Source organism: Cynocephalus volans, chromosome 6 (genome assembly GCF_027409185.1).
Source record: "Cynocephalus volans isolate mCynVol1 chromosome 6, mCynVol1.pri, whole genome shotgun sequence".
NCBI classification, from domain to species: domain Eukaryota; kingdom Metazoa; phylum Chordata; class Mammalia; order Dermoptera; family Cynocephalidae; genus Cynocephalus; species Cynocephalus volans.
Window position 1 is genome coordinate 24,984,663 of NC_084465.1, and position 24,312 is coordinate 25,008,974.

At 35.4% G+C, this 24,312-nt stretch overlaps 1 protein-coding gene across 22 annotated transcripts in view; it reads right to left on the minus strand.

The window, feature by feature from the left end:
- MKLN1 (muskelin 1) overlaps positions 1–24,312 on the minus strand; it is a 335,447-nt gene that overhangs the window by 129,549 nt on the left and 181,586 nt on the right. For all 22 annotated transcript variants that reach the window (XM_063099596.1, XM_063099591.1, XM_063099577.1 and 19 more), the window contains one exon: positions 3,588–3,657. In XM_063099596.1, coding sequence (XP_062955666.1) covers positions 3,588–3,657 — 70 coding nt within the window. The remainder of the gene's footprint in view (positions 1–3,587; positions 3,658–24,312) is intronic.

Below are 24,312 nucleotides of genomic sequence, written 5' to 3' on the forward strand. Positions count from 1 at the left end.
ATGAAAAGCTAAAAATAACTAGAAGCCTAGGATGTTAGTTTCCTACAAAGAAGTATATCTTCTGCTACAGGCTCACTGCTAGGGATATCACCAACTCTTGATTATTTCAATCCAATATCAAGGACTGAGATACTATGAAACAAGGATACCCTCTCTGTGAGGGCCAGATTATTTATGGTTCTTCTTCACGCCTCAGACATAGATAGCTCCAGAGCATGGGGAGTCTACCACTCGACCACACTCAAGGCTCTAGCTTCTAATCTTTGTCATCCTGGCCCCAAGAGTTTGCCAAAAGTGCTGTTCAGCTCCTCAACCTCTTAGCACTTCTTTAGGAATCAAGATATTCAGCTGGAAAAGGGGCCCCCAAAGTGGTTCTCCTCTCCAGGTTCCCACTTTCCACTAAATCTTGGCCCCATATCTCTTTTCTACCTTGTTATCAATCCACTACCTTCAAAAATACTTTTCGGTTTTTTTTTTTCCTACTTCATTTCTATTTCATCTTTTCTATCTGTCCTTAGAGGGAAGGTTGGTCAAAATTGATTTGTGTTATTATATTTTTTATTTATATAAGTTTTATTTGGTTCTTTTTCAAATCTGCTAGATTACTTTTTACAGTTTCCTATTCCTTGCAGATATCTTCTATTTCTTTAAATACAATAAGTAGTTTAATTCCAATATCTTTTAGTACTTTTAATTCCCATATCTAAGATTTTTGCAAGTTTCTGCTGTCTATTGTTTCTGCTAGTTCTTTATGTATCTTGTTTCCCAGTATGCTTATATTTGAGTGTGTACTACTCACTTTCCTTGAATAATGTCTTATGGAGACCACCTAAGGTTTAGAGATGAAGGTAACTATCTCTAGAGAGGATCTGCATCTGCTTCTGCTGAGAACCTTAAGAGCACTACTCATCCACAATCACTTTAAAATCATACCATGAAGTTCGTAGATAGCCAGGTATTGAGAATTTGAGTACCAAATGTGAAAAAAGACCAATACATAACTATAACCTCTCAGAAATGGGTTTTCCCTCTTCATTTTGTCCTCCTCTATTCAGTGCCAATGCAATTCTCCCCACAGATTCCCAGAGGTAGGTATTTCTTCTATTTCATCCTTATCCTAAGAATGAATCACTTTAGGGTCCCAGCTTTCATAAACTTTATGCACATGTATTTTTTTTAATCCAGCCCTTTTAGTAACTTTCAGATCAAGAGTTAGAAATAAGTATTATAGCTCAAAACCCCTAGGAGTGCAAGATTCTTTGCCATATACTAAAACTATACCTATTCCATCCAACATGGCAGTTTCTCATAAAACTAAATAAAATTGAAATTTCTTTCAATTACTTTTTTTCTGGCAAGACTGCTGTACTTTGAGACTGGCCACATGGAACCTAAGTCATATTTGGTAGTAATTACAGTGAAAAATAATGAATCCCATCTTATTCATTTCCATGATAAATTAGTCCTTATTACTTATAAAAACTTTTAGATAACTTCTACTCTATGACTTATATTGAATACTAATTGATTCGGGGTATTTCTTGGCTCACTAAGAGGAAAGACAATATTTAATTCATACTGTATTTCCAGTACAGCACCCCATGGGTGCTTACTAAATAATTTTCAAATGAATAAATAAGCAAGTAAGTTTAAAAAATAATAAATTCTACTGCCTTCAAAATATAACCCAGTAATAAAGGGAATCTCACAGTAAGAAGATTATCATAGTTTCAGTTATAACATAAAAATAAGTTAAAAAGATTAATTGATGAGAAATAATTAATAAGAATTAATAAGAAATAAAAACTGAACAAGAAAGACAAACACACCAAAACCCGAGCACACAAATTAAGTAAAATAAAAAAGTGAATCAAGATTAACATGACTAAAAACAAAATGTAAGCAATTAGCATATGCAAAGAGGCTTGAATGCAAACAGGAAAAAACAAATTAAAACCCTAGTGAGTTAAAATGAAACTTCCACCGGAGGACGGACTGCAAAATCTAAAACTCAGCCATTGAAGTGATGAAGAGAATGTGATGCAACAGCAACTTCCACACACTGCCATTGAGAGTATAAATTATGCAGCTACTCTGTAAAACAGCTTTGTATTACCTGATAAAGTTGAATATACACATACCTGACCTATGAGTCAGCAATTCAACTCAAGGTATATACACTAAAGAAACTCTTATGTACCAGGAGACACTGTATAAGAATGTTCACAGTAGCCGGTTTCTTTTTCTTTTTTTTCTTTTTTTTTTTTGTAGCCTGTTTCATAATAGCAAAAAATTGTAAAAAACGCAAATGCCTATCAAAAGCAAAATGAATACACACATTTTGGCATATTCATATACAGAAATACTATACAGCAGTGAAAATGAACAAACTATAGTTACACACAACAACATTAACAAATATCATCATAACGTTAAGTAAAAAAAGCAAATCACAGAAGACTGATTTACAAGTAAACCAATTTATAGTTTATTTATATAAAGTCAAAGCCAGAAAAACTAAATCATAGGGCATTTATACATACATATATAATACTGTTAAGAAAATGCTTACTAAAACACGAAATAATAGTTACTCGTGAGGTCTTAGAGGACAGATATAAGGGGATTCACAGGAGGCTTCAAAAAGGTTGTGGTCATTTTCCATTTCTAAAGATGGTTGATAAAGAAACAGGTTATTTGTTTTATTCTTTATATTGTATATAAAATTATAAGTATATATTCTTCAGACATGTATTTTGGAATAAAACATGTAAATACCAGGTGATGCAAGTAAGTATGCAAACAGCAAAAATACATGTACAAAAGGAAAAAATAACTACGGAGACTAGGTTTCTCTGAATTACACTAGAATAAGAAGATAAAGTAAGCAAGCTTGTTTACTCATCCGCTTTACCTATCAGAGCATTAATTTCCTCAGGGATACAGACACAATAAGTGCACCTTGTACATATTAATGCTGAAAGTGTGTAACTGAAAGAAGGATTATTTTTAAATTCAGACAACCTCAGACCATCACTTGTCAGGGAAAAGGAATTTAGCTCATGGTCCTGACAAATCTAAGTATGCTATTTTAGGAAAATAACAAATAAACTATATTAAGTTCATTTTCCCCATAAGGCAGTCACTGAGTCATTGAATCAAAGTTCAATTTACTAATACTTCCTTAAACATTTATGGAATGACTTGAGTGTAAGTGGAACGACTTGAGTGTAAATCAAACACAGGTCATAATCTCTACTCAGATCAGAACGGCAACAGTGTCCTTACAAGTTCTTCTTAGCTAACATTTTCCTCATAAGGTATCAAGAAACTTAGTTTCACATTATTAGTAATTCAGAAAAAAATATAAATTAGATTTTAAATGTTCTGGGAAAAAGGAGTAAAGGTCTATGATTTATTTCATCAAATCCCACAATGCATTTATCTATGAAATAAAAATTCTTCCAAAATTTAAACAAAAAAAGAAGAAATAAAAATTTACGTCACAGTCTCAAAGACTGAAGGGATTCCAGGTAACTGATATCAATTGAATAAGTGCCCATTTAAAGGCATACATGTAATCTTACCTGGGGAGGATAGTTGCTCTCTGAAGACCATCTTGAGGATTGGTCATTTGGTTTATCCACTAAAATGTTCCTGAAATAAAGAAAAGGAAATTATAGTAATTAATTAAAAGAACGAATGAACATGAATAGGCAAAATGAGGAATAACCTGTCAGATGCTGAAATTATCATAAACTTACATAATGTTTGGAACTTGAAAAGAATAGAAAATGAAATGGAATAAGCAGCACAGAAACTCTCTAGCATATTTAAGATTTTAAAATATGATAAACCTGGTATTTCAAACAATGGAGGAAAGCATAAGGCAACTTTTGTTTAAAAAGAAAGAGTTCAACTTCACACTAAGTGACAAAACGAACTTCAGATATATCTAAGAATTTAATGTAAAAACAAAGCAATAAAGTACCTAAAAATAAATAAAAAGCCACACATATTATACATATTCTGTATTATACTATTATTTGCATACAATAATATTGTTACATTATCTATAACGTATCTATTATACATGCATTACATATAACATATCTATTATATATATAAAATAATATATGTATTGTATGAAAAAATATATATATGTAAAATTATGTATGTATATAAAATCAATATTTGGATCAAGAAGGACTTTTAAGCATATCATCAAAAGCAGAACTATGAGTTAAGAAAGGAACTGATATACTTGTGACTTTAGAAGATGGTGCTTTCACTGGAAACTGTAAGGCTAAAGACAAACAGAACTATAAATAAACACAATATTTTACTTGGTAAAGTTGTTTTGCATGGGGATATGGGTTAATTCTGTCACATATGTATACTGGGGCTGAACAAACAACTAAGTGGATGGTAAATGTGGGAGTCTGGATACTCACTTTTGAAGTGGGAAGTTACAGATAAGCAAGGGAAGGAAGGTCAGAATGAACCCTATGGTACTGGATTGGATTAGAATCAGAGACATCAACGTGAACTGGTGCTTAACTTGGCATGCACACACACAGATACACACACAAATAGTATTTCCTAGTTTTGTCCACTGAGAGGGACTGGAAGCAGTGCCTCACCAGTAGCCATGAGCACAAATAGCAAGTGCCCAGATCTTGGTTTCTACATACATCCTCCAATAAAAGAAGACAAGAATTCTAGGAGAAATGGCTGATTGTATGCCATGACTAGGCAAAAGAACACAAGAGAAAAACTTAGAACATCTTGTACCAGAAAGACATGCTCAGAAAAAAAAAAAGATGGGTCATGTCAAAGTGACACAGAGAAGCCAACCTGAAAGAATTAAAGAATGGCTGGCCAAAGCTGAAAAAATTTAAGCAATAAAATAAAGAATGTAGCACTGGATTATAACCTAAACTATAAAATAAATATCCATGTGTCTATTCTGATATAAATAGCCCCAGTCCAACCATGAGAAAAACATCAGACAAACCCAAATTGAGGAGCATTCAACAAAATACATGACCAGTACTACTCCAAACTCTCAGTATAATAAAAAACTAGAAAAGACTGAGAAACTGTCACAGACCAGAGGAAAGTAAGAAAACATGACAACTAAACATAATGTGCTATTTTGGATGGGATCCTGGATCAGAGAGGACATTTGTGGGAAAACTAGTGAAATCTAAACAAAATGTGAATTTTAGTTAATAGTTAATATACTAATGTTGGTATCTTAGTTGTGACAAATGTACCATCGTCATGTAGATATCAGCAATAGGAGAAACTGGGTAAGGGGCATACAGGAACTCTCTACTATCTTTGCAAATTTTCTGCAAATCTAATGTTATTCTGAAATAATAAGTATATTCTTAAAAAATTAGATCTATGCCTGGCACAGAGAGGGTATTTTATAAATGAGTAAATAAATTATACATTTATTTATACTAACACAAATAAGAGATTATCACAAATAGATAAGTGAATGATTTGTTTTTTAAAGCAGACTATAAGGAAAAGAATTGTTCCACAAAGATTAAACATTAATACACAAAATAACCTCAAAGCAAATTAAAAGTCAACCAACCAACTAGAACACATAAAGGTGACATAAAATGCAAAGGGTTGGCTGGCCATTAGCGCAGTTAGTTAGAGTGTGGCCTTGAAACACCAAGGTCAAGGGTTCAGTTCCCCATGCCAGAGAACTGAAAAAAAAAAATTATAAAGGGTTAATTAAAATTTAAATATTTAAAGAGGACTTAAATATAAATACCCCATATAAAAATGGTCAAAAACCAAACATTCAAAATCAATAATAATGAAAAATTAGAGATTTAAACAAAGATATACGAGTATTGTCCCTGTAAAATAGGACCCACACCCCCAAAAAAACACATTTTGAAATTATAACATCAGTTGTTGGCCAGAGCTGGTAAAATGGTACTCTCGTGTTTCACTAGCAGAAATGCAAATAGATGTAACTTTTCAATAGAGAAAGTTAATATAAATATATCAAAAACATTTCAAATATGCATATCCTTTAAATAAAAATAATGATGATGACAACAATCACGACAATCACAATGTGTCCGAATCCCAGGCACTGTTTTAAGAGCTTTCCAATTATAAACTATTGTCTTCAAAGTACAGATTAAAAACAGACAGATAAATTAATTGCCTAAAAATACACACCTAAATAAGGATTTGAACCCAGGGCAGTCTGACTACAAAGCCTTAATCATCATACTAAACAGCCTCAGAATCATTCCACTTCTTGGAACTTAACCTAAAAAATAATCTAGGGAATGTAAATCATCTACATTCATCATAGCACTATTTATAAGAGCAAACTGCAAACAACCTAAATTGTCTAACAACAGGGGACTAAATAATGACATACCTATGTTACAGAACACCATGTAATGATAATGTATTCTATAGCCTGACTTTAACGTCATTGGAAAATGTTCAATAAAGACATTGAAATTTTCATTAAAGGCACTTCAAAAAGTTCATGGAAAGATTCAAATTATCGTTGAATTCTACTTTTCCACGAACTGTTGGAAATACCCTTGTAGCAAGTGAAGGGGAAAAGTGGTTTCTAATATACTCGTGTATGTGAGAAATCAAGTGTTATAAGTAATAATATTTATATTCAGGGAGAAAAAACAAAGAACATATATAAAGTTAACGTAGTTCTCAAGAGTGAGATTACAAGTGATTTTTTTGTTCCTTCTTTGGGCTTTTTTTGTATTTTTTCAAATTTTCTAAATTAACACAAATTCCTTTTGTAATCAGAAAAAGAGAATGATTTTTTCCCCCAAGAATGAATTACAAAACACAGAATGAAGATACAAATTGTGTAGTATAATTTATAGATTGCAGTATAGTTAAAAACTAAAGCTAAGCAACCAAGATTTTTTTAAGAATCACACTGACCAGTGTCATAAAGCATGAAAGAAAACCTAATACATTATATCTATGATAAATCTGGACCACAAAAATCACAAAGTATAATAAACTTAAAGAGATCAGAAAGCACTAAGTAAGGCTAATTCCTTCAATCTTTCAGAGTTCCTAGGAAGAAATAATGTTTCTGAAGTTGCCACACAAAAAAAAACAGATTTGAGAAAACTATTTAAGTTTAAAATTAGACAGAAATAGAAATAAAAACAATATACATATCTTCTAAATTACTTGGGACAGAAAAATCAACAACAACAACAAAAAAAACAGAGCAAAAAGAAATAAAAGATTAAATAAAAGCAGAAAACATTAAAAACAGAACATTTTAAATAAAATCACAATATTAACACTAAGCATCAATACAGCCATACAAATGAATGGCCTAAAATAACACAGTAAAATACCCTTTAGATTGGGTGAGTAAATTACATTACTATCTACATAAAGGCACACATATAATAACAAAGTGATCCATGGCAGATAAAAGATATATAAAGTAGATGCAAACTTTGTAAAACTAGGGGGAAAGCAATGCAAAAAGTATTAACTGGATGAGAACAATAACTATATAATAGGGTTCAAGCCATAATGATGACATAACTTGTGAACTATAATTAATCAAACAAAACAAAACAAAAATCACAGTAAGTATGAGAAGAAATTGATTTTTAAAAATTGTAGTAAGAGATCTACACCTCTCAGCACCTGTAAAATTAATAAACATCTATATAGCATCAAGGTAATGATTAAGGAATAATGGTATTACGAAGAAAAATAAAGTAAAAGGAGAAAACAGACCTGAATAACATGAGGGAGCTAGCCATGTCATAATATGAAAAATGAGCAGACGGTCCACTAAATGCAAAGTCAGGGGGGAGGGAGGGAGAACAGTCACAATATGTTTGGATCTTCTGAATTTGGAAATGCCTATTAGACAGCCCACTGCAGATATGGCAGTTGCATCTGAGGCTGAAATTCAAAGGAAATACCAGGGCTGAATAAAATACATATCTTTACAGACATCAGCATATCAATGCTATTTAAAACTGTGATACTGAGTGAAATGGAAGAGAATGAAATGGAGCTACAGAAGAGAGGCATTAAGAACTAAGCTCTGGGGGTCCGTTATTTAGGGGGCACAGATGAGAAGGATCAAGCAAAGGAGACTGAAGAGAACCAAAGATAAAGAAAATGAAAACTTTGAAAGTGTGGATGTCAAGTGAAGAAAGTATTATTTTAGAAAGAAAGAAGTGAAAAACTATGCAAAATGCTGCTGAGAAAACAGGACTAAGTGGTATTCATCTTCACATGAGTATGCCTAAATATTGCTACATACAAGGTGCTTAATAAATATCTGATAATGATATGAACACATAAACATATAGCACTAAAAAGAAAACAATTAACGTGGATCGACCAAAGCATACACTATATTAATCCCACTGGTTATCTACAATTTAAAGCTCATACTAAGTTGAAATGAAAATAAAAAGAAACAAAATTCAGACCAGAATCAGAGTAAAGTTAGCCTAACGGGGTTTGGAAAGATGAAGATTGAAGATATTCCTGCTGATCTCCAGTCCCAAACAGTAAGCCAACTACTTAAGTACCTCTCCTAACCCCAGCAGGTGACAGAGGTCACAATCAGAACTTTTAAGAATCCTGACAAAAGCTGGCCCTAGAAGAACCTTGAGATCCATGGGGTAACTCTCTCCCCAAGAGAAAGGCATCAACTGCATGAGCATTACTGTGACAATCTGCTAGTTTTGCTACCCCACAAAGAGCTTCAACAGAGACAGCTAATCTGTCCTGATGGTGAGAAGAACTTGCCCTCTCAGCTGAGGATATCTATTGCTGAGAGTTGTCTCCCGGTGACCCACAGAGAACTAACAACATAGGAAATGGCATACCAAGAGCCACAAGACAAAGAATGCTGAACTGCCAACTACATAGGGAATGGGAAACTTTATCAAGAATACACAATACAAAAAGTTTGTATGGAAAAATAAATATACAAAGAGAGCAAAGAAAAGTTATAAAATAGGAAATCATCTTACCAGCTTTTAAAACACTTTTAAAAAATAGAAAAAAGCTTAAAAAATAAAAAAATATTTTTAAAAAGTCACTTTAAATCCCCTATAATTAAAAACAGAAGGGACTGGTATAGGAACAAGCCAACAGCTCAGAGAAGTAAAACTGCAGAAATTGAGCGCAGTGTAGATGGAAATTTAATATTTGATCACGATAATATTTTAATTCGCTGGGAAATGACAGTTCATTTATTATATGATACTTACACAATTGAATATCCATCAGAAGAAAATAAATTAACCTCTAATATCAAATAAAAAATCCAAATTAAAGATTTAAATATATATATATATACATAAAAATCCTAGGGAAAAAACATATCGACCAATATCCTGAAGTTTTGGGGAGACCTTTTTGCCAAGAAATATAGAAATTGTAAAAGAAAAAACAGCTACTTGATTATATAAAAACTTTCAAATTTTATCTTGTAAAAAGTACAACTAAAAATGCAGGAGACCATTAGTTCAAGAAAAAATGTTTATGACTAATAAAAATTCATATCCAAAATATGCAAAATATTGTTATATTTAATGAGAATAAGATGAACAGAATGAAAAATGAGCAGAATACAAGTCACTGGAGAGTCATCCAAATGGCCATTAAACAAAGACAAAGAAAAAATTTTTTTCTCAAAATCTCCTGTGTATTGTCTGTCTTAGGGAAAAACAAATAGTAAGATATCCTTTTTCACTCATCAAACTGATTAAATTAACCCCTAATTATCAGTAAATCAGGGAGAAAAGGTGAACATGTGCATTACCCATGTCTTTACAGAAAGTAAACTTGTAGCATCTATTAAAATTTAAAATGTACATTCTTTCACCTAGCACTCTGACAGTTTTGAGCCCTGGCCACGTCCAGGCTGGACCTGCTGAGAGCACGGAGCAAAAGCTGGCAATAGCCACTGCTGTGTCCTTTGGATGAAGTTGCTTGGAGGCAGCAGGGGAGAAGAGGGCCATGGTGGCCCCCAGGCCAGCAAGACCACCAATAGGGTTCCTGTGGACCCACGTAGGAGTGAAGAAATACAACAACTAAAAAAAGGGCCACTCAGAGGCTGGTGAGTCATGGCGAGGGACCAGCATATGGCCCGTCCCATGGGAAATGTTTGCAGAATGGGCAGTGGGAGAGACAGGCCCACCAGGGGAACACTGGGGCACAGCAAGGACAGCTGATCGACACCCCACTCAACAAAGAACCACTCAAAGGAGACTGCTCAGGAATATAGAATTGCATGGGGTGCAGTTTGATGAAAAGACTCAGGCCCAGACCAGAGTTTCTACACAACCCAGGTGCACCAGATCTCTCAAGAGAAGGAAGTACCTATAAAGTCAACCATTAAAACCTAAGCTGCACAAAAAGCCTTCCCTAGGGAATCAGCAGTAAACCAGCAATTTAGCTCAACCACAGAGCTCAAGTGCTAGTCCCCACAGGAAGTTCCCCCACTTTAGAAGTAAGCAAAGGATAACAAATTAGTTCCAATGCAGAATTTAAATGGTGAGAACACAGAAATAAAAGAAAAAACAAAGTACCCACAACCAAAGACAAAGTTTTATATTAACTAGTAGAGGTCTCATTTCACCAAAAAACACCTCTAACACCTAGAGGATTGGAAGTCCCCTGAGCTACCAAGCCAGAAAAGGGGGAGGGCCAGGGGCCTCAGCAATGCCCCCTGACACCCACAACCAATCCTGAGGGTGAGGGACGAGGGCCTCGGCCATGCCCCCCCAACGCATGCAGTCAGTCCAGCAGTGTCCACTGACCTGCCGCAGGAAGTGCCCCTGGTTCTCCCTACCCAGGGCAGTGAGGGGCCTTGGGCCTTGGCCACACCCCCCCGGCACCCACAGCCAGCCCAGCAGCGACCACCAAGACACTGCAGAAAGCACCCCGGGCTCTCCCAAGCTGGGGCAGTGGGGGGCCGAGGGTCTCGGCCATGCCCCCCCTGACACCCAAAGCCAGCCCAGTTGCTACCAACCAAGCTGCTGCAGGAAGTGCCCAGGAGTCTCCTAAGCTGGGGCAGTGGGGAGCCGAAGGCCTCAGCCACGCCTCCCCAACACCCACAACCAGCCTAGCAGTGATGACCAAGTTGCCACAAGAAGTGCCCCAGACTCTCCCAACCCAGGGTAGTGTGGAGCCTCGGGCCTCAGCCACGCCCCCAACATGTACAACCAGCCCAGTCACCACCAAGTCGGAGCAATAAGGGCCCAAGGTTCCCGAGCTGGGACAGTGGGGAGTGAGGGCTTTTACCACACCCCCCTGACATCTGCACCCAGCCCAGCAATGACCAAGCCACCGCCGGAAGCCCCCCAGTCTCCCCTGTGGGAATGAAGGGGGTGCCACAGGCCTCAATCCAGCCCCTCCTCCTTCCTCCTCCTACCATCCCATTTACTTCCCATTTCCCCTCTCCCTCTTCTCCCAACTGCTCCACAACAACATCCTAAAATGTAAAAAATATTAACCAAATTAAATTTTCTTTAAAAAAATTTTTTTAAATAATAAAAAAACCCCAAAAATTAAATAAATAAAAATTAAAAAATGAAATGAAATAAAAATTTTGAGATAATAAGCCTTCATTAATTTCTTTTCTGTCTATTTCTCTGTCTTTGAAAAGGTGATAGAGTAAGGCTTTAGCGAGGCCCAACAGCTGCTGGGCCCACACGCCCTGAGTCAGCCATGGCAGAAAAGGCAGGCACTGTGGGAACCCGAGCCCAGGTCAGTCCCTGCTGCCCAGAGAGGCCCAAGAGCCACCGGGCCCATAAGCCCCAAGCCAGCCATGCCAGAACAAGCAGGCTCCACAGGACCACCAGCCCAGACTACTCCCCACTGCCCAGAATTGGCAGTCCCTTCAGGATCCGGGCCAGACATCAGGGTGGAACGAGTGGACTGTGATACCCCCTGCCACAATGACTAAACATCAAAGGAAAGATACCAGAAATATGAAAAATCAAGAAAGAACATCACCAAAGGAAAATAATAACTCTCAAGGTCTAGATCCTACAGAAGACAAAGTCCTTGAAATGACTGACAAGAAATTTTGGGCAACAATTCTGAGTAAACTAAATGAGATACAAGAAAACTCAGTTAGACAACACAACGAAATCAAAAAAATACATACAGGACCTGAAAGAAGAAATGTACAAAGAAATCAATGCCCAGAAAAAGAACGTAGCAGAGCTTGTGGAGCTGAAGGATTCATTCAATAAAATAGAAAACACAACAAAGAATCTAACCAGCAGTCTAGAACAAGCAAAAGAGAGAATTTCTGACCTTGAAGACAAGCTGTTTGAACTAACACAGGAGGACCAGAAAAAAGAATTTTAAAAATTGAAGAAAATCTAAGACAGATAACAGACAACCTTAAGTGCTCAAATATCCAAATCGTGGGTATTCCAGCAGGGGAGGGAAAAGGAAACGGCATTGAAAACACAGACAATAAAATAATAGCAGAAAACTTCCCAGGTATAGGGAAAGTCACAGATCTTCAGATTCAGGAGGCCAAAGATCCCCAAACATATTCGACCCAAAAAGGTCCTCTCCAAGACACATTATAGTCAAATTGGCAAAACTCAAAGACAATGAGAGAATCCTAAAAGCTGCAAGAAAGAAGCAGCAAGTCACATATAAGGGAGCCCCAATCAGACTAACATCAGACTTTTCATCACAAACCCTAAAAGCCAGAAAAGAATGGGATGATATATCCAAAATACTAAAGGACAAAAATTGCCAGCCAAGAATACTTTATCCAGCAGGGCTATCCTTCTAAAAGGAGAAATGAAGGAGAAATAGTATATTTCTCAGACAAACAAAAACTGTGGGAGTTCACTACCACATGACCAGCCTTACAAGAAATTCTCAAGGGAGTACTGGGTTTGACAGCTGAAAAACAACTATCACTGCTATGAATACTCAAGAAAGAACAAAACCCACCAGTAAAACAAAAAATGCTAACAATAAAGAGAAAAAATGGTTTATCTACCACCCCAGGAAACCAGCCAACACAGAAGACAAACAGAAAATTAGAAAGAAATGAACAAAAGATACTTAAGACATCTAAACAAAAATCAATAAAATGCTAGGAGTAAATCAACATGTTTCAATAATAACTCTAAATGTAAAAGGATTAAATTTCCCACACACAGACTATCTGACTGGATTAAAAAGATGGACCCAACAATATGCTGCCTTCAAGAGACTCACCTCACCTGTAAAGATGCACATAGACTAAGAGTGAAAGGATAGAAAAAGATATACCATGGAAACAGAAATGAAAAACGAGCTCGAGAAGCTATTCTTCTACCAGATAAAATAGACTTTAAAGCAAAAGCCATAAAAAGAGATAAGGCAACTATATAATGATAAATGGATCTATCCATCAAGAAGACATAACAATCATAAATATAAATGCACCCAACATCAGAAAAGCCAGATTTACAAAGCAAACACTATTAGATCTAAAGAATGAGATGGACACTAACACTATAATAGTAGGGGACCAGAACACCCCACTCTCAGCATTGGACAGATCATCTAGGCGAAAAATCAATACAGAAAAATAAGTTCTAAATAACACTTTGGACCAATTGGACTTAGCAGATATCTACAGAACATTACATCCAACAACCTCAGAACATTCATTCCTCTCATCAGCTCGTGGAACATTCTCCAGGATAGACCACATGATAGGCAAGTCTCAAAAAATTCAAAAAACTTGGAATTATTCCATCTATTTTTTCAGATCACAATGGATTAAACTTAGAAATCAATAACAAATGAAACTCTGGAAACTATACAAACACATGGAAATTAAACAACATTATACTTAATGACATATGGGTCCAAGAAGAAATAAACAGGAAATCAAAAAATTTCTTGAAGGGCCGAGCCCGTGGTGCACTCAGTAGAGTGCTGCGCTGGGAGCGCGGCGACACTCCCATCGCAGGTTTGGATCCTATATAGGAATGACCGGTGCACTCACTGGCTGAGTGCCGGTCACGAGAAAATGACAAAAAAAAAAAAAAAAAAAAAAATTTCTTGAAACTAACAAAAATAATGATACATCATACCAAAACCTGTGGGATACTGCAAAAGCAGTACTAAGGGGGAAATTTATTGCATTAAATGGCTACTTCAGAAGAATGGAAAGATGGCAAAGAAACAACCTAACACTTGTCCTTAAAGATCTAGAAAAACAAGAACAATCCAAACCCAAAGTTGGTAGATGGAAAGAAATAATTAAGATCAGAGAAGAACTAAATGAAATAGAAACCTGAAAAATGATATAAAAGATCAATGAAACAAAAAGTTGGTTTTTTGAAAAGATAAATAAAACTGACAAACCTTTAGCAAGGCTAACTAATAGAGAAGACCCAAATAACAAAAATTAGAAATGAAAAAGGTGATATTACAACTGACACCTCAGAAATACAAGGAATCATTAGAGACTCCTATAAGCAACTATAAGCCAACAAATTTGAAAATCTGGAGGAAATGGATAAATTTCTGGACACATACAAACTACCAAAACTGAGCCAAGAAGATACAAAAAATCTGAACAGACCAATAACAATAAAAGAGATTGAAGCTATTATTAGAAGGCTCCCAACAAAGAAAAGCCCAGGACCAGACAGGTTCATTGCGAGTTCTACCAAACCTTCAAAGAGGAATTGATACCAATTCTCTACAAACTATTCCAGAAGACTGAAACAGAGACTATTCTCCTAAACTCATTTTATGAGGGAAACATCACCCTGATACCAAAACCAGATAAATACATCAAAAATAGAAAACTACAGACCAATATCCTTGATGAACATAGACACAAAAATCCTCAATAAAATACTAGCTAAAAGAATAAAGCAACACGTACAGAAAATTATACACCATGATCAAGTGGGATTCATCCCAGAAATGCAACATTGGTTCAACACACGCAAATTAATAAATGTGATACACCACATCAATGAAATCAGAGACAAAAACCATACGATCATCTCTACAGACGCTGAGAGAGCATTTGACAAAATTCAACATTTGTTCATGATAAAGATTCTCTCTACAAGTTAGATATAGAAGGAAAGTATCTCAACACAATTAAAGCCATATACGATAAGCCCACTGCCAGCATCATCCTGAATGGGGAAAAGCTGAAAGTTTTTCCTTTGAGAAGTTTTTCCTTTAAGAACAGGAACTAGACAAGGATGCCCACTCTCACCAGTCCTATTCAACATTGTGTTGGAAGTACTAGCCAGAGCAATCAGAGAAGAGAAAGAAATAAAGGGCATCCATATTGGAAAAGATGAAGTCAAACAGTTCCTGTTTGTGGATGATATGATAGTATATATTAAACAGCTTAAAGCCTCTACAAAAAAACTCCAGCAAAGTTGCGGGATACAAAATCAACACACAAAAATCAGTAGCATTTCTATACTCCAACAGTGAACATGCAGAAAAAGAAATCAAGAAAGCAAGCCCATTTACAACAGCCACCAAAAAAATAAAATACTTAGGAATAAAGTTAACCAAGGATGTGAAATATCTCTATGAAGAGAACTACAAACCACTGTTGAGAGAAATTTAAGAAGACACAAGAAGATGAAAAGATATCCCATGCTCTTGGATTGGATGAATTAACATTGTGCAAATGTCCATATTACCCAAAGTGATGTACAGATTCAATGCAATCCCCATCAAAATTCCAATGACATTTTACTCAGAAATGGAAAAAACTATCCAGACATTTATATGGACTATCATAAGACCACTCATAGCCAAAGCAATCCTGACTAAAAACATAAGCTGGAGGCATAACACTACCTGACTTTAAACTATATCACAAAGCTATAATAATCAAAACAGCATAATACTGGCATAAAAACAGACACATGGATCTATCACAAAGCTATAATAATCAAAACAGCATAATACTGGCATAAAAACAGACACATGGATCAATGAAATAGAATAGAGAATCCAGAAATCAACCCATACACCTACAGCTATCTGATCTTTGACAAAAGCACGAAGTCTACACACTGGGGAAGAGAGTGCCTCTTCAGCAAATGGTGCTGGGAAAACTGGATATTCGTGTGTAGGAGAATGAAACTAGACTCGTATGTACCTCTCACCATACACCAAAATCAACTCAAAATGGATTAATGAATTAAATATACATCCTGAAACAAAAAAAACTCCTTAAAGAAAACATTGGGGAAACAGTCCAGAAAGTAGGAATGGGTACAGACTTCATGAATATAACCCCAAAAGCACAGGGAACTAAATGAAAAACAAACAAATGGGATTATATCAAACTAAAAAGCTTCTGTACAGCAAAAGAAACAATCAACAGAGCGAAAAAACAACCAACAGAAAGGTAGCAAATATTTGCAAAATATACATCTGATGGAGGATTAATATCCAGAATATCCAAGGAACTCAAACAACTTTACAGCAAAAAACCAAATAACCCAAATAAAAAATGGACAAAGGAGCTGAATAGGAATTTCTCAAAGGAAGATATGTGAATGGCCAACAGACACATGAAAAAATGCTCAACATCACTCAGCAGTCTGGAAATGCAAATCAAAACCACTGTGAGATACCATCTCATTCCAGTTAGGATAGCTAATATCCAAAAGACTGAGAATGATAAATGCTGACAAGGTTGCAGAGAAAAACGAACTCTCACACTGTTGGTGGAACTGCAAAATGGTACAGCCTTTATGGAAAATGGTATGGAGGTTGCTCAAACAATTACAGGTAGATCTACCATATAACCCAGCTATTCCACTGCTGGGAATATACCCAGAGGAATGGAAATCATCATGCTGAAGGGATACCTGTATTCCAGTGCTTATTTACAATAGCCAAGAGCTGGAACCAGCCCAAATGACCACCATCAGATGAGTGGATGAGAAAACTGTGGTATATATACACAATGGAATTCTACTCTGCTATAAAAAAAGAATAAAACACTACTATTCACAACAACATGAATGGACTTAAAGAAAATTATACTAAGTGAAACAAGTCAGGTGCAGAAAGAAATATACCACATGTTCTCACTCATTTGTGGGAGCTAAAAATAAATAAAACACAAACAAATAAAGGGTGGGAGAGGAAGACACAACAATCACAACAATTCCTTGAACTTGTTAGCACAAGTGAACAGATATGATGTGAGGCGGGAATGGTAGAGGGAGGGGGGAAGAGGAACAGGTAAAGGGTCATGAAAATCAACTACAATGTATATATTGAGAAGTTAAAATTTAAAAAAAATAATAATTAATAAATAAATAAATAATAAAATTTAAAAAGTGATTAGACCATGAGGGTCCACCCTCATGGGTAAGATTGGTGCTGTTATTAAAGGGTGAGTTTGGCCCCCTCTTGCTCTTTCTTGCCCTTCCACCTTCCAGCATGGGATGACACAGAAGAGGGCTCTAACTAGACCTCAATCTTGGATTCCCAGCCCCCCGAACTGTGAGGAAATAAATTTCTGTTCTTTATAAATTTTTTTTTAAAAAAGGTGACAGAATAAGAATATCTTTATCTATGGCAACAATAAGAGATATAAAAGAAAGAATAAGTCAATCAGTAATACAATAAAAATGTAGCAGACACAGAAATAGTAGAATAGTTATCCTGAGAAACCATGCATTCCAGGGAATAATAGTGAACAAAAACTGATGGCTTTTTAGTTCATGGCAAGGAGTCTCTGCTTCTGGAAACCAAAACAATGCAAACACAACACTCTTCCAGATAGATACCCCATGACTTTCATTTATACTATCACCTAGAAAAAATGTATAAAGGGAAAAAGTTATGCAAGACACAATTCACTACTAAAACTATATGAGTCAAATAATAATGAACATTTATCTACTAAGGTTATATCAAACATCTGCCATTTTAAAACATATTTAAAATGCAAATAATAACTGAGAACTGGGCAAGAAGAACTGAAAAGGGAAACAAGCTGAAGACTAAAAGCGCTTATTATTTTCAGCAGGTTAATTCAATCTAAAAATGCACTTTTTAAAAAATTTCCTTTTAATTTAATTTTTTTTTAATTGTAACATAGCTTATTGTGAAGCAGGGAACCCTGAGCATTTTCTGATTGCTAAACCTGACCCTTCAGCTGGAGAAACTGTTTTAGAAATTTTATGCTTGGCTGTCCTAATCGTGAACTTTAGCTTCTGTAACCTAGCTTGCCTCCTGCACCCGTGTGCTAACGAAAGGTAACAGCAGTTTTGCAACGCCCTAAGGGCCAAATGCAAATTTGGCTCCAAAACTGACCAATGAGCTATGTCTCATAGCCAACAGATCCGAGTTTACAGACTTGCATCCATTTGCATAAGAGGACCTAAATGAGAACTTGGGTGGAAAGTTTTGGCTATATAAGGCTGCCCCTTTCCTTCATTCAGGGAGACATGAGCCTGATGTTCGTGCTCTCCTTGCTTGCAAGCAATAAAGCGCTGTACCACCAAAAAGAAGTGTAACACCGAAAAGAGCTGTTAATAAAGAGCTGTAATACCAACAGTCTTGGATTCCACTGTGCGAGCAACATCCCAACAACTGTACATATCTGTGGGGTACAGGGTTCAATGTCAACATCTGTATGCAATATGTGATACTCAAATCAGGATGATTAGTATATTCAACATTTATACATAGCTGTTTTTCATATCCCTTTTCTAATTCCTTCCTTACTCCCCTCCCCCTTTCCCACCTCTGGCATTCTCAGTTCTGTTTCTCTCCTTTTGAAAGTTCAATGTATTATTGTGATTGTTGTATTTTTCTTTCCTTTTTAAAAATTTATTTGTTTACTTTTTAGCTCCCACTTATGAGTGAGGACATAAGATATTTCTCTTTCTGTGCCTGGCTTATTTCACTTAACGTGATTTTCTCTAAATTTATCCATGTTGCTGCAAATGGCAGTACTCCACCATTCTTTTTTATGGCACAATAGTATTCCATTGTGTATATACACCACATTTTTCTTATCCAGTCATCCAACAATGGTCATTTAGGTTGGTTCCAACTCTTGGCTATTGTAAATAGAGTTGCAATAAACATAAGTGCGCAGGTATCCTGTCAACATGATGATTTCCATTTCTTTGGGTATATTTCTAGCAGTGGAATTCCTGGCTTTCATGGCAGTTCTATCTGTAGTTTTTTGAGGAAACTCTATACCATTTTCCATAATGGCTGCACCAATTTACAGTCCTATCGACAGTGAAGGAGAGTTCCGCTTTCTCCACCTCCTCGCCAGCAATTTTCTCTGTCTTTTTGATAATAGCCAGTCTTACTAGGGTGAGTTGGTATCTCAATGTGGTTGGGATAAAATGTACATTTTAATTCCTACCAATGCTAGATGAAAACCGAAGGTAATAAAATTAATAATAATATTTTAAGTCTCAGACAAAGACTACAAAGGAAAGGCTGTGAGTAATTAGATTCTTCTATTAGAACTAAAAAAATTTATACTGAAGCATATATGGGTAACTGAAAAATGGAATACAGTGTTAATTTTTTCCAAGTTATATGTCTCTATTTTTGCATATTTTTACATGTACTGTATCTATATATACTACCAATTAAATACCAGAAACAAGCTACCAAAATTCATGATGAGAAGATAATTTACTGGACATTTTGAGTTCCATTCAAGTCAGCAAATTAAAAATCTTTCTTGATTAAACATGCTCAAACCCTAAGCCTGCTTAAGACCTTTCAAAATACTGCTATTAAAAATACTTGAAATAAATATAAACAACAGTATTTGGGCAAAAAAATACAAGATTTAAAATAGAGGATTTCACATTTTTTCTGCTAACAGCAGCTCAGGACACTAGTCAGTTAAGTCTAGCCAATTTTAAATTGAGAGTTTTAGGTACTCAAAAGCCACCTCTAATTTCGGAATGAAGAAAAGTCAGTCAAGCATAGTATTTAAAGGAGTACAGAAAGATTCAATTCTGGAATGTTTTTCCTTTGGTAGTTTAAAAATACACTCCTAAAACCAGTGCCCTTTTGTTGAATGATGTGATAAAATGGATCTATAGGAAATTGACTTCAACTAGGAATCACAGACCTTGGAGCTTGACCACAAATCAGTCAAGTCATCTATCACATAATCTCTCAGGGCTTTAATTCCTTCATCTAAAGTATAAAGGGTAAGGTTAAATTCCTTAGTCTCAAATTTCTTTCAGCTCTAATCAGGGGAGTTGAATTGCACAGCTCCAGGAAACACCATTCATGAGCCCATGTTAACATTCTACAATTCTATAAAAAGCCTTCACATCCTCCACTCAAGGTATCATGTATAATCTTCCTCCTAAACAGCAGTCAATAAAAATACACAATCAATCAATTATAATCAAGCTTACATTTTGTGTGAACACTCTGCTGGGGTAACACCATAGCAATACAAATATCTGCGGCCAAGGGGACTACAATCTATTTTTTAATGCATAATAAATGCACGTAGCATAAAATTTAAGATACCAAAATATATATACAATAAAAAACTGATTCGAAATGCAAAATAAGGAGCAACTCTTAAATCAATTTTGAATATCTACAGCTGTTCACAGTTAAAAATTATGTTATAAAAATTACAGCTTTCCCCCAAATCACTGAAAATTGTATACAACATAGAGACTTAGACTCACTTCCAAATACTTCCCAATTTTAAGACAGGCGCATAGTAGGGAAGAGACTCTACCATAAGCTGAAGTTACTTATTCAACAAACATTTATTGAATCCTACTATACGTCAGACAGTGTTAGGCTCCGGGAATACAGTAGTATATAAGATAGAAAGGCTCTCTAGTTGTGATACTACCATTCAAATGAGAAGCAGCAGAAAACAAACAAGGAGTGTTATAAACAAGATAATGTCAGACCGTGGCAAGAGCTCTAAGTGCTATAGCTAAGTGCTAAGGGGGTAGGGGGATGGGGGGGAGGTTGTTTTACTTGGTATTGTCAAAAAAACAAAAGACATCTCTCTGAAAAAATGCTAATTGTACTAATTAGAAGGAGCCACTCACGTAAAAAGGCAAAAAAGTCTATTCTTCACAAAAGAATCAACAAGTGCAAATGACCAAGGAAAACTGAGAACTGGGTAAAGTCAGATAATGTCCTTCACAAGCTCCAAGACGTAGGTAAAAGCAAAAAAGGAAAGCAATCTCTAAGGGAGCCAAAGATCATTCACAAAGTGGTGATTCTAGACTCTAAGAGGATCTCAGAACTATCCTACCAATATTCTCTTACTTTCAGAAAGACAGAGTCACACCCTGAAGAGAAACTGCAGGAAACAGAAAAAAAAACTAAGCAAAGCAAAAAAAATGACATCCCACAAGAGAGAAAAGATTCATATTCTAGGGGGGCACAGATCCAAGTGACAGACCTCATAAGGTACCACAACAGCAAAATACATTTTAAAAGGACCTCTTCAGAGAGCAAAATATATGGAAAACACAGACATAAAGGCAAAAAGCTTTACTACATGCCAAAAGTCCAACTTTTTAAAAAAATAGTTCATAAATGAGACAGGCCTTGAGCAACAAAGCTCAAATACTACACTGGCCCATCCCTTTCTCCTAAGTTCTTCCTTCTAAACTACTGGTACATCAACTTGCTTAAAAACTAGAAAATAAGGGCCGAGCCCCGTGGCGCACTTGGTAGAGTGCTGCGCTGGGAGCGCGGCAACGCTCCCGCCGCGGGTTCGGATCCTATATAAGAACGACTGGTGCACTCACTGGCTGAGTGCCGGTCACGAAAAAATGACAAAAAAAAAAAAAAAAAAAAAAACTAGAAAATAAAATGACAGTCCACACTAAGATGCTACAGGATAAATAACATTCTAACAGATAATAAAAACATTTGAGAAAAATGTGGCCACGAAGATGAAAATTGTTAATTATTATTTCAAAATGAACTAAAAGAAATGAAGAAAATAACTGACACTTTATTAAGCACCAATAAGTCAAAGCAGAAACAGCTCCAAAATAGATAAACAAATGAGGAAGAAAAGTTTTCTTCAAAAACAAAGACTAAATTAAGAAAGGGCTCCCCCACTAGAAAAGACCCCCCTCCCCCAAAAAATCTCAATAAAGAAAAAACAGGTTAGAAAGTGAAGGAAAATAACCAAACAGATATAAAAGAAAGCAACAAAAAGTAGTTGATCCAAAAAATATATAAATGGAACCAGATATTTCAAAATGTGCTTCAAGCAAATCTTCCTAAAATAAAGCTTAAATTTACATACTGAAAGGATACATGGTATACTAGGAAAAATCAACCCCAAATATTCCTAGTACAAACTATTAGACTTTAAAGACTTCTTTTTAAAAGCTTTTGAGCATCCAGGTAAAAATATCAAGTTACTCATAAGAAAAAGAAAATTATACTGTTGAAAAAACTTCACAAGACCTATGTTTCACACCCAAATACAATAAAACAAAAAATGTTAAGATACTCAGGCACGAAAAGTACGAACCTAGGACTTCATATATAGTCAAAGTGTCCTTCAAGTTTAAAGGCATAGATAGTTAACAATGTTACTCAGCTCTTCCTGAGAAACCTAATAAAGAACAAACTATAAAAACTTCAGCATAAAATCTGGTCATATGAACTAAGAACGTTTAACCACAGGACTAAAACCAATAATGAAGATAACGATGACAAAACAACGCAAATACAAGCTGCAATAATGTAGAAAGGCAAAAAAAAAAAAAAAAAAAAAAATCACTTCTTGGCCTTCTGGCTAGATCAAGTGTAGATCTAATCAAAAAAATGAGAGAAGAATGGAGATAATGAGTGAATGTTAAAATATACTAACTGACTATCTCACAAATATTAACTGGAAAGAAAAGATCATCACTGAGACTAGGTGTTGGGAGAGAGAAAGGAAAGAAGGGGAGAAAAGGTTCTTAGTTAACTTCTTTAAAGAAATTGGATTAAAGGGAACCAAAAGAAAAAAGAAAAACACCACAAAATTGAAAAGCATGTTGAAAGGCAAGAAAAAAACACAGTCTGAAGAGACAAAGCAAGCATCAGAACCAGACTCAGATATGATACAGATTTTGTAATGATCAGATAGGGAATTTTAAATAACTATGATTAATATTAAGGGCATCAGTGGAAAAACAAAGACAGCATGCAAGGTAGATGGGTAAAGTACCAAGGAAAGAATCAGTGAGCTTGAAGATTTATCAACAGAAAGTTCCCAAACTAAACCAAGGAAAAAATGAAAAAAGGAAATAGAATATCCAAGAACTGTAAGAAAATAAAAAAGCTATATAACTATATGCATAATTGCAATATGAGAAGGAAAACAAAGAAAGGAGCAGAAGAAATATCTGAAGTAATAATGGCTGGGAATTTTCCAAAATTAATGACAGACACCAAATCACAGATCAGGAAGCTCAGAAAAACCAAGGAGGATAAATACCAAAAAAATCTATACCTAGGCATATAATATTAAAACTGCAGAAAATTAAAGAAAAAGTCAAAGTCTTGAAAAAAAGTCAGTGGGAAAAAACTCCTTACCTACAGAGGAATAAAGACAAGAATTACATTGAGCTTCTCAAGCAAGAAGAATGGAATGAAATATTTAATAGTGTTGGGGGAAAAAAATCCATCAACCCAGAATTCCACATCCAAAATTATCCTTCAAAACTGAAGGAGAAACAAATACTTCCTAAAAAAACAAAAAAAACAAACAAAAAAACAAAAAAAACAGGGAATTTTCACCAGCAGACCTGCCTTGCAGAAATGTTTTAAAAAGTTCTTCAGAGAGAAGAAAAATGATATAGGTCAGAAACATGGTTCTACATAAAGAAAGAGGGTCAGAGAAGTATTAAATGAAGATAAAATAAAAGCTTGTATTTTGTTATTCTTAACTGATCTAACAAAGTAATAATACCAACAATATACTGGATGATTACAACATGTAGATAAGTGAAATGAATGAGAGCAAGGTTATAAGGGATAGGAAGAAGGAATAAGAAATACTCTGCTAGAAGGTACCTCCATTACCCATGAAGCAGTACACAGTTATTTAAAGCTGGACTTGGATTAGCTGTAAATGTATATTACAAACTCTAGGACAACCACCGAAAATAAGTTAAAAAGAAGTATAATTGATATGCTAAGATATAGGAAAAAATGGAATCACACTGCTCATTTCAAATCAGAGAAGGCAGAAAAAGAGGGGAAGAGAAGAAACAAAGA